Below are 18,144 nucleotides of genomic sequence, written 5' to 3'. Positions count from 1 at the left end.
TTCTCTGTTCCAGATGGGCACTGGGGGCTGGTCTCCAATTCTCAGGAAGTAGGGGGGTTTGTCTCGGGCAGATGGGTGTGGGGGCAGGGCATGTAGACTGCATGGTCTGCCAGGGGGATCTTGGAGAAGGGGAACCTTCCCGGGGGACCCAGCTTGATGGCCGGAAACTGGGGCCAAGTTGGGCAGGTCTTCCCTGGAATGGCTCATGCCCAAGGATGGGACCTAGGGGCAGGCCTCTCTGGGTATGACCCCAGGCACTCACCTCTGGTCCAGTTGGGCACTGGGGGCTGGTCTCCAATTCTCCGGAATTGGGGGTTTCCTCGGGCAGATGGATGTGGGGACAGTGTGTGTAGACTGCAGGGTCTGCCGGGGATCTTGGAGAAAAGGAACTCTCCCAGGGGCCCCACCTGATGGCCAGAAACTGGGGCCAAGTTGGGCAGGTCTTCCCCAGAATGGCTGGTGCCCAGGGATGGGACCTAGGGGCAGGCCTCTCTGGTATGACCCTAGGCACTCACCTCTGGTCCAGATGGGTGCTGAGGGCTCCAAAATATAATCCTTACTGAAAAATATTAAGGAGTATAAAAACAGGAAAACTGGATTATTCAAAAGGAATTTGATCCCTTAATGGTATCATCCAGGAACAGAAAGTTTTCACATAAGTAGCAATATAAAAGACTCTTTTGTCTTTTTTTCTTTTTATTAAGAGTTTTCTATGCATTTTACATATCAACCATGGATACCCTTGTCCTCTCTCCTCTCACCCCCCAGAATTACCCCCAACCCACCCCCCATTCCCACCTCCTCCAAGGTAAGGTCTCTCCTTGGGAGTCAGCAGAGCCTGGTACATTCAGTTGAGGCAGGTCTAATCCTCTCCTACCTGCACCAAGGCTGGGCAAAGTGGCTCAGCATAGGCACTAGGTTCCAAAAAGCTGGCTCATGCACTAAGGGCAGGTCCTGATCTCACTGCCTGGGGGCCCCCTAAAGAGTTCAAGCTGAACAACTGTCTCACTTATCCAGAGGGCCTATTCCAGTTCCATCGGGGTTCCTCAGCTATTGGTTTACAGTTCATGTTTTTCCACTAGTTTGGGTAGTTGTCTCTGCAATTTTTCCAATCATGGTCTTGATATTTTTTTGCTCATATAATATCTCCTCTTTCTCATCTATTGGACTCCTGGAGCTCCACCTGGGGCTTGGCCATGGATCTCTGCATCTGCTTCCATCATCACTGGATGAAGGTTCTATGATGACAGTTAGGTTGTTCGGCCATCCGATAACCAGGTCAGTTTGGGCTTTCTCTCGACCATTGCCAGTAGTCTATAGTGGAGTCATCTTTGTGGATTCATGGGGACCTCTCTAGCACTCTGCTTCTTATTTCCATGGTGTGTTCATTTATCATGGTATCTATTTCCTTGTTCTCCCACTCTGTTCCTGATCCAGCTAGGACCTCCTGCTCCCCTAAACTCTCTTTCCTATGATCCTTGCCCTTCATTACCCACCCTCCTTACCCCCAGTTTGCTCATGTAGATCTCATTCATTTTTCCATCGCTGGGCGATCCCTGTGTCTTTACTAGGGTCATCTCTACTAGCTGGCCTCCCTGGAGTTGTGAGTCTAGTATCTAGTTGTGAGTCTAGTATTATGTCTAGTATCCACTTATGAGTGAATACATACCATAGTTGTCTTTCTGAGTCTGTGTTACCTCACTCAGGATGAATTTTTCTAGTTCCATCCATTTGCCTGTAAACCTCATGATGTCATTGTTTTCCTCTGCTGTGTAGTAATCCATTGTGTATATGTACCACATTTTCTTTATCCATTCTTCAGTTGAAGGGCATCTAGGTGGTTTCTAGGTTCTAGCTACTACAAATAATACTGCTATGAACATAGTTAAGCATGTGCCCTTGTGGTATGATTGAGCATTCCTTGGGTATATGCCCAAGAGTGGCATAGCTGGGTCTTGAGGGAGATTGATTCCCAATTTTCTGAGAAAGCACCACACGGATTTCCAAAGTGGCTGTACCAATTTGAATTCCCACCAACAGTGTAGGAGTGTTCCCCTTGCTCCACATCCTCTCCAGAATAAGCTGTCTTCAGTGTTTTTAATCTTAGCCATTCTGACAGGTGTAAGGTGGTATATCAGAGTTGTTTTGATTTGCATTTCCATGATGACTAAGGATATTGAGCAGTTCCTTAAGTGTCTTTAAGCCATTTGAGAGATTCTTCTGTTGAGAATTCTCTGTTTAGCTCTCTAGCCCATTTTTTTTTGTTTTTTCGAGACAGGGTTTCTCTGTGTAGCTTTGTGCCTTTCCTGGAACTCGCTTTGGAGACCAGGCTGGCCTCGAACTCACAAAGATCCGCCTGGCTCTGCCTCCCAAGTGCTGGGATTAAAGGCGTGCGCAACCACCGCCCGGCTACTCTAGCCCATTTTTTTAATTGGACTGTTAGATATTTTGATTTCTAGTTTCTCGAGTTCTTTATATATTCTGGATATCAGCCCTCTGTCAGATGTGGGGTTGGTTAAGATCTTTTCCTATTCTGTAGGCTGTCATTTTGCCTTATTGACTGTGTCCTTTGCCCTGCAAAAGCTTCTCAGTTTCAAGAGGAGCCATTTATTAATTGTTGCCCTCAGTGTCTGTGTACTGGTGTTATATTTAGGAAGTGATCTTTGGTGCCGATGCATTCAGGACTACTTCCTACTTTCTCTTCTATCAGGTTCAGTGTAACTGGATTTATGTTGTGATCTTTGACTTAAGTTTTGTGCATGGCAACAGATATGGATTTATTTGCAATCTTATACATGTTGACATCCAGTTATGCAAGCACCATTTGTTGAAGATGCTTTCTCTTTTTCATTGTTCAATTTTTGCTTCTTTTTCAAAAATTCGGTGTTCAAACATATGTGGATTAATGTCAGGGTCTTCAGTTCAGTTCCATTGGTCTATATGTCAGTTTTTATGCCAGTACCAAGCTGTTTTTATTACTGTAGCTCTATAATAGATCTTGAAGTCAGGGATTGTGATGCCTCCAGAGGTTGTTTTCTTGTACAGGATTCTTTTGGCTATCTTGGGTTTTTTGTTTTTCCATATGAAGTTGAGTATTGTTCTTTCCAGGTCTGGAAGAATTGTATTGGGATTTGGTGGGGATTGCATTGAATCTGTAGATTGCTTTGGTAAGATTGCCATTTTTACTATGTTAATCCTGCCTTTCCATGAGCATGGGAGATCTTTCCATTTTCTGATATCTTCTTCAATTTCTTTCTTCGGGAACTTAAAGTTCTTGTCATATAGGTCCTTCACTTGCTTAGAGGTACTCCAAGGTATTTTATATTATTTGTGGCTATTGTAAAGCGTTGTATTTCTCTGATTTCTTTCTAAGCCCATTTGTCATTTGTATATAGGAGGGATACTGATTTTTTTGAGTTAATCTTGTATTCTGCCACATTACTGAAGGAGTTTATAAGCTGTAAGAGTTCCTTGGTCGAATTTTTGGAGTCACTTATGCATACTATCTTGTCATCTACAAGTAGTAAAAGTTTGATTTCTTCCTTTCCAATTTGTATCCCCTTGATATTCTTTTGTTGTCTTATTGCTCTAGCTAGAACTTCAAGTACTATATTCAATAAATATGGGGAAAGATATTTGCCTTGTCTTGTTCCTGATTTTAGCAGAATCGCTTTGAGTTTTTCTCCATTTAATTTGATGTTGACTGTTGGCTTGCTGTAAATTGCCTTTATTATGTTTAGGTATGTTCCCTGTATTCCTGATCTCTCCAAGACCTTTTCTCATGAAGGGGTGTTGGATTTTGTCAAAGGCCTTTTCAGTGTCTAATGAAATGATCATGTGTGTTTTTTCTTTCAGTTTGTTTATATGGTGTATTACATTGATAGACTTTTGTATGTCGAACCACCCTTACATCTCTGGGATTCATTGATTTCTTCCAATTTTTATTTTTCCTTTCCTTATTTCTTTATGGATTTCTTCCATTTTTTGTTTGCCTTTTCCTCAATTTGATTTTCATTTTTTCTTGAAAGGCTTCTAGCATCTTCATGATGCTGTTTTTAAGGCCGCTTTCTCTGCTTCTTCTACCTTGTGATGTTCAGGTCTTGCTGTTGGAGGAGGGCTAGGTTCTAGTGATGCTGTATTGCTCTTTATGTTGTTGTATGTATTTTTGCCTTGACATCTGCCCATCTCCTCCTCTAATAGGTATAAGAGGTGCCTGTGTCTGAGCGAGTTGCTATTGTCCCACTCTGAGCTTGTTGTGTCTGTGTCTCAGGGGGCCCCTCTGGGTCCAATGTTAGATCTTGGTCTAATTGGAACAGGCAGATTCTGTGTCTCAGGGAGCTGCTCTTGGGTCAACCCAAGCTTGTTGATTCTGTGACTCACAGAGCCACTCTTGGTCTAATCAGTGCTTTGGTCCAGTCAGAGCTGACAGATCCTGTGTTTCAGGAATCCTGTCTTGGTCCAATGAGAGGTGGCAGATTCTTCATCTCAGAAAGCCACTCTTGGTTTAATGAGGGGTGGCAGATTCCCTGTCTCAGGAGGTTACTCTTGTTCCAATGAGAGCTCTTTGTCCAATGAGGGCTGGCGGTTTCGTTTCCATGTCTTGGGAAGTGGCTGGGGTCTCAGTCGAGTGTGTATGGGGGCAGGGCATGTAGATTGCAGGGTCCACTGGGGGGGACTTGTTGAGGGCGGCCTTCCTGCAGGAGCCCTGCCTGCTAGCCAGCAAATGGGACAGAGATGGGTGGGGGTTTCCGGGGACCAGCTGTGTTCCAGTGATGGGTCCATGGGGCAGGACTCTCTGGGTATGAGCAGAGTCACTCACCTCTTGGTCCAATCGACTCTTTTGTCTTTTATAAAGTCTTTTACTTTCTCATCATAAAATTCAATATTCCCCAGGAAGCTTCCCTACTAAGATGTCTCTGTTGCATTGTAGTGCAGTTTCTCAAAAGTCTCCTGTCCAACCATTCAACACATTCTTTTCTGTTATTGCCATGGTTGTTTACCTTCCAATAATATATTAACTGAATCTGTGATAAAATATGTAATAAAAGTTTTGAGACAATGATATCTTCAAGCCCCCAGAAAAAGAGCTGGAATTCAAAGGCAGAAAGGCAGAGAGTCTGCCTTCTTGTGACTATTTCCTAGTATTAACCCAGTTGTGGCAGTGCACAGTTGTAATTCCAGAATATGGGTATGTGAAGTAGGAAGATTGTGAATGTGATGCCCATCTGAGTTATAGCATGAGATTATAACTGAAAACAAACTAATATTTCCCAGAAGTATCCCCAAGTAATAATTATTGAGATCAGTCTTATGAAAGAGTAAAACTATATTATTCTCATTTACCCATAGAATACAGTATTACATGATGTAAACATTAACCCCTCTCATATTCTTTGTGCACATTGCCTTCATTTCCATGGATCATTGTCTAGAATTATTTCTATAAATCTCTTTGAACATCACAGGGCAGATTGGGTATGGTGGTGCACACCTTTAATGCCAGCATTTAGGGGGCAAAGGCATGTAGGTGGATCTCTGACCTCTTTGAGCTTGAGGTCAGTCTCGTCTTCAGAGCAACTTCCATCCCACCAGACAGGGCTCCATAGTGAGACCCTCTCTCAAGAAAAACATCCCAATGCATTTAGTAGGTGGGTTGTCATAAACTTGTGAACACTACAGAGATGGAAGGAGGAGGATCAGCTGTTCAATGAACTCATCCACTAGGAAGTAAGTTTGAGAACAGCATCAGTTTTATGAAACCCTATCTCTAATATCCTTTCCTCCCTAGAAGAAATTACAGACTGTGTCTTTTAGGGCCACAGATCAGTCTCATTTCAAGCCCACTCAATATACGTATGCTGTGTGGGACTCCCGTCCTCTCAACATTCCCTGTACCTTTCCTAACCCCCTTTCAATGCTTTCTCATTTTATGGTGCCATTTTTTCTTCATGTCCCCTTTTCACCCTCCATCCATAGTTCCCATCTCTGCATCAGTTGTCTCAGAGCTTTCTGTTGATTACCTTCATTTTTGTTTCTTCTTCTTTTAGGATGAAAAGAGCACCATAAAGAAGATTTGTGACTTCCTAGGAAAGAAATTAGAGCCAGATGAGCTGGATATGGTCCTCAAGTACAGCTCCTTCCAAGCCATGAAAGAAAATAAAATGTCCAATTTAAGTCTGATCCCTGAAAATCTGGCTTCTAATGATTTGGTTCTCTTGAGAAAAGGTGAAGAAATTTTTGAGCTTTAAATTTGTCAGAACATGTGGAGGGCTTGTTGTTCCACTGAGACTCACAGACTTTAGAGGGGAATCATTCCATTGTGACAAGGTGGACTTCAGTAGCTCTGAAAGATGAGCACGTTGGGATCGCAGAGGGTTTTGTCTGGTATAATAAACGGAAAGCAAAAGGGTAGACATGTTGCAGTGAGACTTTGTAAGGCTCCCTGCATCATAGACCTCAACTCTAAAGGAAACAGTGTGTGGGACCAAAGATATATCAGGGATGATAACCACAGAAAACACTTCCATTCACGGCTGGAAAAGATGTTGAACATGCCAAGATTGCTGTCACACACCAGGCTGAGTATAGCCTCCATAAAGACTAAGCAAATTATTCATCAGGGTTACAACCTGATGGTACTTGCCAACCTAAATTTGGATTGCTGCAGGATCAGGGCTACTCAGTTTGTTCTGAACTGCCTCTCCAGGTATGGGAATATTCATCTTCTCTATGTCTGTGCTACCTCTCTATGCTGGGAGCAGATTGTGGGTGTGATTTCACAGCTGTAAAGTTGAGGAGCAACTTTGCCAGAAAGAACCACACCTGGAGTGTCACCTTTACCTAATTAACAAATAATTGGTGAGATGGGACTGGGCATTGAAGAAGGAATGAATTATATGTCAGGTCTTTGGGGACAAGTAAAGAAAATGGGTATATATGCAAGAAGGAGAGAGTTATGGGTTTAATTTTCTTCTCCTAATTTTCTTGACATGCTTCAGCCTTGATCTTCCATGCTCCTCCACTCTAGATTGTAAGGATCATGTCCTAGAATATAAAGACATCAGGAGTATACATGTAGATAAGTAAGTTAAAGTGGCTAGCAGATTGCATTTAATCCAATACTCCAGGTGTCCTCACAAGAGGATGTTTGGGCTCAGATTTAAGCACACATACATGTCACTTCAAGAATATTGTCATCTATACACTATGGAGTGAGACCCCTGGAGAATCCACTGCTATTGACAAATAACCTCAGACTCCTGTGCTTCAGACTCTGTGGAGACAGAGTTGTCTGTACTAGAACTGAGGTCCTACATAAGAAGAGAAGTTGCCTATTCTTGGATTTCCTGTAATGAATCAGAATTTGGCAGAGGTAAAACAGGATGTATACATAAAAGGCTTTAATGAAATGCCAAAAGGAATGAAATGTCTTGTTTAATAGGGAAAGACTATGGAAACTAAAAAGTAGAAGTTTTGTTAGAAACACAATGGAGCAGATTCAATAGAATTAAGGACACAATTCCATGAACAACTGTCATTTCCTCTTTTCCATGTAGATTCTTACAGGATGAGACCACAATGGGATTTTAGTTAAGTCACTTCCAAAACATAGTAATTTTTCATGTATCATATACCTTAGGAGGAATATATGTGTTTATATATGTGAATATATATATAAAGTTCTGTCAAAAAACTTGATCTGAGTCTATAAATAATTTGCAATTTAATTAGAGTAATTTTATATGACATTCATTTCTTTTGTATTTGAAGTTAACTTTTACTCTAGGGAATTATTTTTCTTCTACTCACTCTCATTATAAGCCGTAAGTCCCATTGGAAATCAGGTCATTGAAGGGGGAGACCAACTTCATTACTTCACTATAGTAATTACTCACCCCACCCTGATTCATGACTTCATTATAGAGGATGTTGGGAATCACTTTTAAAAGAATAAGACACATGAGGATAATGCTGGTCTTTTCAATCCCTACATCATATTGGTTCCTTTTTTAAATCTTGAAGGTATGAGTGATCAAAGATTAATTCTAAAATTAATTTAATTACTTACCATTAGATACCTAATTCTCTAAATCATAATGCATGAAAAGATTTGCTGTTATTCTGGCATTAAGTAGGAAGAATTCTCTAGACCTGTTTTCACTGTCCTTTAGTTGCTCTTCTCAGGACCAAAAAAAATACCTTTTGTTGCCTCTGGAGAGCTACTCTGAAGAGCTACTCTTTACCTGGGAGACTCAATCATCTGGCTAGGGGGATGAATCTGGTTTTAAGCTTTAAGCAATAATTATCTACAAACAATTTTGGTCCTTATGATTCCATATTTAGATACTGCAGGAAATACAGACCAGAGAGCTATTCATTCCCATTCATCCACTGTTCAGTTGACAGAACTTTTATAAAGACATTGTCACAATGAAGACATGTGGAAGGATACATCTTCTGACAAACTTCAAGAGTTTTGGACCTCATTACTTCATAGTGGATGTTTCCTAAACAGAATGCTTGAGCCATTAATCATTCTCACTGGTGTCCTTAGAAGGCATTAATCTGACACACAGAGGGAAGAATACCTAGAGAGAAGCCCACTATCTTCAGGCCAATAAAAAACCAGGGAAGGTCTGGACAACAACCTTTTGTGAGACCTGCAACCCCCAGAGCTATGATGAAGTTCCTTTCCAACAAGATTTATGCTCTGAAGACTTAGGGTTATCCTGTCCCCGGACACACCAGAGTTTGAGTAGATTTTTAGAAAGAATGAATGAAGAGAAATACATGCTTGTAAGGACCACAAGATTTTGACATAATTCGACTTAAAACTTCTTGTGTGTACCTGCAAAGACATGCTTCTCTCATCTGGACTGATTCAATCCAAGTGGGCAGCCATATTGAATTTACTGAGATTCTGGTAGCTCAGCGTCCAGTCTGGCTTATCAAGAGCCAGGTGTGCTTTGGGAAACAATAAAAAAAACTTACTCTAATAATGAAGATAATAACAAAGCTGAGAATAACACTGGATACCAATAGATTCCCATCTTATTAAGAAATTTTCTATTCATTTTACATACCAACCACAGATCCCCCCTCCTCCATCTTCCCGCCCCCTAGCCTCCCTCCCAACCCTCTCCCCATTCCCACTTCCTCCAAGTCAAGGTCTCCCATGGGGAGTCAGCACAGCCTAGTATATTCAGCTGAGGCAGGTCCAAGCCCCTACCTCCTGCAATAAGGCTTGTATAAGGTGTCACATCTTAGGTACTAGGCTCAAAAAAGCCTGCTCATGCATCAGAGATGGATCCTGATCTCCATGCCTGGGGTTCCCCAAACAGTTCAAGCTAAACAACTGTCTTGCATATCCAGAGAGCATAGTTCGGTCCCATGGGAACTCCACAGCTATTGGTCCACAGTTCATGAATTTTCATTAGTTTGGCTAGCTGTCTCTACGTTTTCCCATCATGATCTCAATGTCCTTTGCTTATAGAATCCCTCCTCTCTCTCATCCATTGGACTCCTAGAGCTAGACCTGGTGCCTGGCTGTGGATCTCTGCATCTGCTTTCATCAGTAACTGGATGAAGGCTATATGATGATAGTTAGGGTATTGACTAATCTGGTGACTGGAGTAGAGCAGTTCAGGCACCCTCTTCACTATTGCTAGTAGTTTAAGGTGGAGTTATCCTTGTGGATTACTGAGAACTTCCCTAACACCTTGTTTCTCCTTGTTTCCATGATGTCTCCATTTATCATGGTATCTCTTTCCGTGTTCTTCCATTCTGTCCCTGTTCCAGCTTGAAACTCCCATTTCCTTGTTCTCATCTCTCATCCCTTGCCCTCCATTACTCCCACCTCCCCAGTTTGGTCATGTAGATCTCATCTATTTTTTCCTTCTCTAGGCTAGCTGTATGTCCCTCTTTGGGTCCTCCTTGTTAGCTAGCTTCTCTGGAGCTGTGGATTGTAGTCTGGTTATCCTTTGCTTTATATCTAGTACCACTTATGAGTGAGTACATACCATGTTTGTCCTTCTGAGTCTGGGTTACATCACTCAGGATGATATTTTCTTTTCCTTTTTTTTTGTTGGTTTTTCGAGACAGGGTTTCTCTGTAGTTTTGCGCCTTTCCTGGAACTCACTTTGTAGACCAGGCTGGCCTCGAATTCACAGAGAGATATTTTCTAGTTCCACCAATTTGCCTGCAAATTTCATAATATCATTGTTTTTTACTGAGAAGTGGTACTCCATTGTGTATATGTACCATATTTTCTTTATCCATTCTCCAGTTGAGGGGCACCTAGGTTGTTTCCAGGTTCTGGCTATTACGAATAAGCTGCTATGAACATAGTTGAGCATGTGTCCTAGTGGTATGATTGAGCATTCCTTGGGCATATGCCCAAGAGTGGTATAGCTGGGTCTTGAGGTAGATTGACTCCCAATTTTCTGTGAAACCACCATACTGATTTCCAAAGTGTCTGTATAAGTTTGCACTCCCACCAACAGTGGAGGAGTGTTCTCTTTGCTCCACATCCTCTCCACCATAAGCCGTCATCAGTGTTTTTGACCATAGCCATTCTGAGAGGTGTATGATGATATCTCAGAGCCATTTTGATATGCATGTCCCTGATGACTAAGGATGTTGAGCAATTCTTTAAATGTCTTTCAGCCATTTGAGATTCTTCTGCTGAGAATTTTCTGTTTAATTCTGTGGTCCATTTTTTAATTGGATTGTTTAGTATTTTGTTGTCTAGTTTCCTGAATTATTTATATATTTTGGAGATCAGTCCTCTGTCAGATGTGGGGTTGGTTAAGATCTTTTCCCATTCTGTAGGATGTCATTTTGTCTTACTGGACCATATCCTTCACCCTACAAAAGCTTCTCAGTTTCAAGAGGAGCCGTTTATTAATTGTTGCTTTCAATGTCTGTGCTACTGGTGTTATATTAGGAAGTGGTCTCCTGTGCCAATGCATTCAAGACTACTTCCTACTTTCTCTTCTATCAAGTTCAGTGTAACTGCGTTTTATGTTGAGGTCTTTGATCCATTTGGACTTGAGTTTTGGGCATGGTGACAGATATGGATCTATTTGCAATGTTCTACATGTTGACATCCAGTTATGCCAGCACTATTTGTTGAAGATGTTTTTTCCCCCCATTGTACAGTTTTGGCTTCTTTGTCAAAAATCAGGTATTCATAGGTTTGCGGGTTAATATCAGGTTCTTAAATTCGATTCCATTGGTCCACATGTCAGTTTTTATGCCAGTACCAAGCTGTTTTTATTACTATTGGTATATAGTAGAGCTTGAGGTCAGGGATGGTGATGCCTCCAGAGGTGGTTTTATTATACAGGATTCTTTTAGCTATCATGGGGTTTTTTGTTTTTCCATATGAAGTTAAGTATTGTTCTTTCCAGGTCTGTGAAGAATTGTGCTGGGAGTTTGATGGGGATTGCATTGAATCTGTAGATTGTTTTTGGTAAGATTGCCATTTTTACTATGTTAATTCTTCTTATCCATGACCATGGGAGATCTTTCTATTTTCTGATATCTTTTTTGATCTCTTTCTTCAGAGACTTAAAGTTCTTATCATACAGGTCTTTCACTTCCTCAGTTAGAGTTACCCCACTGCATTTTGTATTATTTGATATTTTTTGTGGTTATTGTAAAGGGTGATGCTTCTTTGATTTCTTTCTCAGCCCATTTATCATTGTATATAGGAGGGCTACTGATATTTTTAGTTGATCTTATATGTAGCTTAACTACCATAGGTGTTTATCAGCTGTAGGAGTTCCCTGCAGAATTTTTGGTGTCACTTATGTATACTATCATATTGTCTGCAAATACTGAATGTTTGACTTTTTCCTTTCTAATTTCTATCCCCTTGATCTCCTTTTGTTGTCTTATTGCTCTAGCTAGAACTTCAAGTACTATATTGAGTAAATGTGGGGAGAGCCAACAGCCTTGTCTTGTTCCTGATTTTAGTGGAATTGCTTTCAGTTTCTCTCCCTTTAATTTGATGTTGCCTGTTGGCTTGGTGTAATTTGCCTTTATTATGTTTAGGTATGTTCCTTGTATTCCTGATATCCCTAAAACCTTTATCATGAATGGGTGTTGCATTTGTAAAAGGCTTTTTCAGCATCTAATGAAATGGTCATGTGTTTTTTTTCTTTCAGTTTGTTTATATGGTGCATTACATTGACAGATTTTCATCATGTTTATCTGGTCTTGATTTAACTTTGGTATGTGGTACCTATCCAGAAAACTGTCCATTTCTTCCAGATTTTCCAATTTTGTGGAGTACAGAATTTTGAAGTATGATCTGATGATTCTCTAATTTCTGCATTGCATGTTGTCTCCCTTTTCTTTTCCGATTTTGTTAATTTGGATGCTCTCTCTCTCTGTCTTTTAGTTAGTTTGGATAAGGGCTTGTCTATCTTGTTGATTTTGTCATAGAACCAACTCTTTGTTTCATTGATTGTTTGTATTGTTCTCTTTGTTTCTATTTCATTGATTTCAACCCTCAATTTGATTATTTCCTGGCGTTGATTCTTCCTGGGTGAGTTTGCTTCTTTTTTTTCTAGAGCTTTCAGATGTCTGTTAAGCACTAGTGTGAAATTTCTCCAACTTCTTTATGTTGGCATTTAGAGCTATGAATTTTCTTCTTAGCACTGCTTTCATAGTGTCCTATAAGTTTAGGTATGTTGTACATTCATTTTTCATTGATCTCTAGGAAATCTTTAATTTCTCTCTTTATTTCTTCCTAGACCCATTGGTGATTCAATTGGGCATTATTCAGTTCCCATGAGATTGTAGGCTTTCTGTAATTTTGTTGTTGTTGAAATCTAACTCTAAGGCATGGTGGTCCGAAAAATATGTTATTTCAATGTTTTTGTATCTGTTGAGATTTGCTTTGTGACTGAGCATGTGGTTGATTTTAGAGAAGGTTCTATGTGGTGCTGAGAAGAAGGTATATTCTTTGTGTTCGGTTCAAGTATTCTGTAGATATCTATTAAGTCCATTTGATTCATAATGCCTGTTAATTCCCTTATTTCTCTGTTAAGTTTCAGTCTGGCAGACCTGTCCATTGGTGAGAGTGGAGTGTTGAATTCTCCCACTACTAGTGTATGTGGTTTGATGTGCGATTTAAGCTTTAGTAATATTTCTTTTACAAATGTGGGTGTCCTTGTATTTGGGGCATAAATGCTCAGAATTGAGACTTCATCTTGGTGGATTTTTCCTTTGCTAAATATGAGGTAGTATGTGTCTTTGCAGTTGAGTTGTGTTTCTTTTTTTTTTCTTTTTTTTTTGATTTTTCAAGACAGATTTTCTCTGTGTAGCTTTGGAGCCTGTCCTGGAACTCATTCTGTAGCCCAGGCTGGCCTCAAACTCACAGAGATCCCCCTGCCTCTGCCTCCCGAGTGCTGGGATTAGAGGAATACACCACCACTGCCCAGCAAGTTGTGTTTCTTTCTTTTTTTCTTTCATTTTCTTTATTAAGAAATTTTCTACTCACTCCACATACTATCCACAGATCCCCCCTCCTCCCTCCTTTCACCCCCAGCCCTCTTTCCCAAGCCATCCTGCATCCCCACATCCCCCAAATAGAGGTCTCCCATGGGAGTTGTGTTTCTCACATGTAGCAGAAAGTTGGATCCTGTTTTGTATCCATTTTATTTGCCTGTGTCTTTATTTATTTATTTATTTATTTTTGTTTTTTTGGAGACAAGGTTTCTCTGTGTTGTTTTGGTGCTTGTCCTGGATCTCACTGTGTAGAGCAGGCTGGCCTTGAACTCACAGAGATCCTGTCTGGCTCTGCCTCCCAAGTGCTGTGATGAAAGGCATATGCCACCACTGTCTGGCTTAGGCTGTGTCTTTTATAGGCGAATTGAGACCATTGATATTAATGGATATTAATGACCAGTGATTGTTAATTCCTGTTACTTATTTATTTATTATGTATACAGTGTTCTGTCTGCATATATGCCTGCTGGCCAGAAGAGGGCACCAGATCTTGTGCTGGGAATTGAACTCAGGACCTTTGGAAGAGCAGGCAGTGCTCTTAACCTTTGAGCCATCTCTCTAGCCCTCCTGTTATTTTTTGGTGGTAGTGTTGTGTGTTTCTCTTCTTTGGTATTTGTTGGTGTGGGATTATCTATTGCCTGTTTTCATGGGTGTATCTAACTTCCTTTTGTTGGATTTTTCCTTCTAGTGCCTTCTCTAGGGGTGGATTTTGGATAGGTATTGTTTAAATCTGGTTCGATCATGGATTATTTTGTTTTCTCCATGTATGGTGATTAAGAGTTTTGCTGGGTATAATAGTCTGGGTTGGCATCCATGGTCTCTTAGTTTCTGCATTATGTCTGTCCAGGACCTACTGGTTTTTAGAGTCTCCATTGAGAAATTCAGGTGTTATTCTGATGGGTCTGCCTTTATATGTTACTTGACCTTTTTCCTTTGCAGCTCTTGATATTGTATCTTTATTCTGTATGTTTAGAGGTTTGAATATTATGTGGTGAGGGACTATTTTTTTTTGATCCAATCTATTTCGTGTTCTGTAAGCTTCTTGTATCTTCATAGGCATTTCCTTCTTTAGGTTGGGAAAGTTTTCTTCTATGATTTTGTTGAATATATTTTCTGTGCCTTTGAGTTGGTATTCTTTTTCTTTTATCCCTATGATTCTTAGGTTTGGCCTTTTCATGGTGTCCCAAATTTCCTGGACGTTTTGTGTTATGACTTTTTTGGCTTCAGTGTTTTCTTTGAGTGATGAATCTATTTCCTCTATTGTATCTTCAATGCCAGAGATTCACTTTTCCATCTCTTGCATCCTGTTGGTTATGCTTGCACCTGTAGTTCCTGTTCATTTCCTCAGATTTTCCATTTCCAGTATTCCCTCAGTTTGTGTCTTCTTTATTATTTTGATTTCAGTTTTCAAATCTTGAACTGTTTCCTTCACCTGTTTAATTGCTTTTTCATGGTTTTCTTTAAGGGATTTATTGATTTCTTCCAATCTTTTGTCTTTTCCTCAATTTCTTTAATGGAATTTTTCATTTCCTCTTTAAAGGCCTCTATCATCTTCTTGAAGTCATTTTTTAAGGTCGATTTCTTCTGTTTCTTCTGCATTGGGATGTTCAGATCTTCCTGATGTAGAACAACTAGGTTCTGATGGAGCCATATTGGTCTTTATTTTATTGAATGTATTTTTGCACTGGTGTCTACCCATCTCTTTCTCCACTTGGTGCAAGCGGTGTCTGTGTCTGAGGGAGCCTTTCTTGGTCCAATGGGAGCTCTTGGTCTAATCAGGACTCTTGGTCTATTTGATGCTGATGGACTCTGTGTCTCAGGGAGCAGCTCTTAGTCCATTTGGCATTGACATGCTCTGTTTGAGGGAGCAGCTGCAGTCTTGGAGGGTTAGCGGGTTTGGGAGGGGTGGAGCTTTTGGTTGCAGGGCCTGGTGGGGGATGGTGTTAGTCTGACCTGTCTGAAGGAGACCTGCCTACTGACATAAGGTTGGGAATGCAATGGGTATTTGTTTGGGTGTGCAGGGTTGCACCCCTGGGCCCAAAGCCTAGAGGCTGGGATATTTGTATATGAGGACAAAGACTCACCTCTTAGTCCAATCAGCACTGGCAGGCTCTGTCTCAGGAAGCAGTTGCAGTCTCCAAGGGAGGGTGGGGTTTGGGGGAGGTGGGGCTTAAGGGTTACAGGGTCTGTGGGGGATGGTGGTAGTCTGACCTGTCTGAAGGAGATGTGTCTACTGGCCTGAAAGTGAGACTGCAATGGATGGTGGTGTGGGGGCACAGGGTTTAGTCCCTGGGCCCAAAGCCTAGAGGTTGGGTTGTTCGGCTATGAGGACAAAGACTTTCCTTTTAGTCTAATTGGCATTGGCAGGCTCTGAACAGATTACACTTTTATAGTCATATCAATTAATGTCATATTACTTAAATATGGTGTATCAATAATTACCATTTAATTATGAATACTTTATATTTTCTTTAATAACACCCCTGGGAATTTAAAGTTAACTTAAATGATACATAAGGAATGTAATATCATGAGGAAAACCTTGACTTCTACTGTCAGCCTTTTTGGCTTCAAGTTCACTTTTGTCATTATTATGCTGGGTAACATCTCAAGGACTTTTTTTTTCTCATCAGCAAGATGGAAACAAGGCCAGTACCTTCCTCACTCATTCATGAATGCTTTCAACAATTCCATACTGAGTATGTTCTATGTGCCTGATATTATTTGATGAATGAAACCTTTGCTGATGAAGGAAACATTTTACTTTCTGAATATATTAGATACATATTTCAGGCATCTTTACAAAAAGGAAATTCATCAAAGTGTCACAGTTATGAAATAAAATACAGCAAAGATGGGGCCTGCAGAGTTCTTCATGGAGGGAAGAGAGGAAGAGGTGGTCACAGTGGCGTAAACTAGGAAACCAAAAACAGGAAGTGAGTATATGGAAGACATCAGCACTCTAGAAAGAAGGAACACAAAATTCAATGAGAGCCGTTGCAAAATTTGACATCTCTAATGTCAAAACTAAAGACATACAAAATGGAGTGTTGAGAACCAAAATCTGGCAAAAAGATATGGTAAAAAGATCATGTAGGTCTTGATGCATCACCAGACACCATGCTGACTGAAAACAGAAATCTTGGGATGTTCCCAGCTGGCAGTATCTGGGTCTCCTGCATCTGATGAAAGCATCAAGATGATTGGCATGTAGCTCACAACAGTGTGCATCTCCAGCTCAAGGGGATCTGATGCCTCAAAGCTCTACAGGAAACTGCATTCATGTGTACCTACACACATATAATTAAACCATTTTAAAAGAGCTTTTAAAAGTTGCTTGCATGTTTTACAGAACTTTTATAAGTAAACATTAAAATTTAGAAAGAAGAATTGAAACCTGTTTGGATAATTGACGTAAGAAACTGTTGGATTGGACAGAGTGATGGAAGCCGGTATAGTGGGAAGCAGGAAAAATATCAACATCTAAAAGGTAGAGCTAGTATGGAAGCTATTAAAATGTGTAGCTGATATGATGAAATAGGAGAAGAGGGGACATTATCAACACAGTGGTAGAAGACTGATGTAAATTATGTTAAGGGAATAAGATGTGTTCTCCAGGAAGTCACTGGTACTTCTACTTTATTAACTGTGTGGTCCTTGTCAAGCAGATGGTAAGAGCATGTGAAGGAAGGACCGAGAGCAGTGTTGAGATCATCATTAACCCATTTATGTGTCTGATTCATATTTTCTAGGCACGACTGGGGACTGGAAGAATCATTTTACAGTAGCCCAAGCTGAAGCCTTTGATAAAGTATTCCAGGAGAAAATGGCTGGTTTCCCTCCAGGGCTGTTTCCATGGGAATAAATTCTTAAAACTTAAAAAAAATATATATGGAGAGTGGGGTTTATTTTCCTGTTCTTGTACATGTGAATGACTGGGTGTGGTCACAGAATAAATACTGTTATTGAATTGTAGAGTTTTGTTTTTTCAGATATTAAGTGATAGAAGTATTAGTAGTGGTAATAGTAGTGGAGGTAGTTGTAGTGTGTGTGTGTGTGTGTGTGTGTGTGTGTGTGTGTGTGTGTGTTTTCCATATTTCTGTGTACAGTGCCTTCAGTTGTCAGAAGAGTACATTGGTTCCCATGGATTTACAGTTATATATTGCTATAAGCTACCTGCATAGTGTGTTGGAACATAACTCAGGTCCTCCACAAGGGTAGTACAGTGCTCTTGACCTCAGAATAATCTCTCTAGCTCTAAATCTTGGAGTCTTGATTCATCAAATATTTGCTTCTTTTATTCATGGTTTGTTATACATTATCAGCAAACTCCAATATGCTTCATGGAATCTCAGCTTAAAATAATTCTTGTAACATTTTAAACATAAAAAAAAACTGCAAGAAACTTTAAGTGATTTTTATTCTGTGTCTTTTTTGCAAAAGAAATAAAAAATTGTATTTATAGAGACTTTGAAACTTCATTCATATAGCCTAAGGTGTAAGACCTTTGTAAACTTACACTTCTGCTCAGTATTTTATACCTGTATTTTACTTTTTCTTTTTTTTTAATTTTTAGTGGGTGTATAAAATATTGGGTTACATTAGGAAACTTTGAAACAGACATGA

At 40.3% G+C, this 18,144-nt stretch overlaps 1 protein-coding gene across 1 annotated transcript in view; it reads left to right on the top strand.

Annotated features, from left to right (window-relative positions):
• Window positions 1-17,383, top strand: part of LOC128094382 (bile salt sulfotransferase 2-like) — a 38,346-nt gene extending 20,963 nt beyond the window's left edge. Inside the window, exons 5-6 of the mRNA XM_052712733.1 lie at window positions 6,048-6,225; window positions 17,271-17,383. Of these exons, the coding sequence (XP_052568693.1) occupies window positions 6,048-6,225; window positions 17,271-17,383 (291 nt within the window). The remainder of the gene's footprint in view (window positions 1-6,047; window positions 6,226-17,270) is intronic.
• The last annotated feature ends 761 nt before the right edge of the window (window positions 17,384-18,144 follow it).

The sequence above is a fragment of the Peromyscus californicus genome, unplaced genomic scaffold, assembly GCF_007827085.1.
Source record: "Peromyscus californicus insignis strain IS unplaced genomic scaffold, ASM782708v3 Scaffold_4__1_contigs__length_199733344, whole genome shotgun sequence".
Taxonomy (NCBI): domain Eukaryota; kingdom Metazoa; phylum Chordata; class Mammalia; order Rodentia; family Cricetidae; genus Peromyscus; species Peromyscus californicus.
The sequence above is the reverse complement of the archived record's forward strand: the minus strand, read 5'-3'. Positions and strand labels throughout refer to the sequence as shown.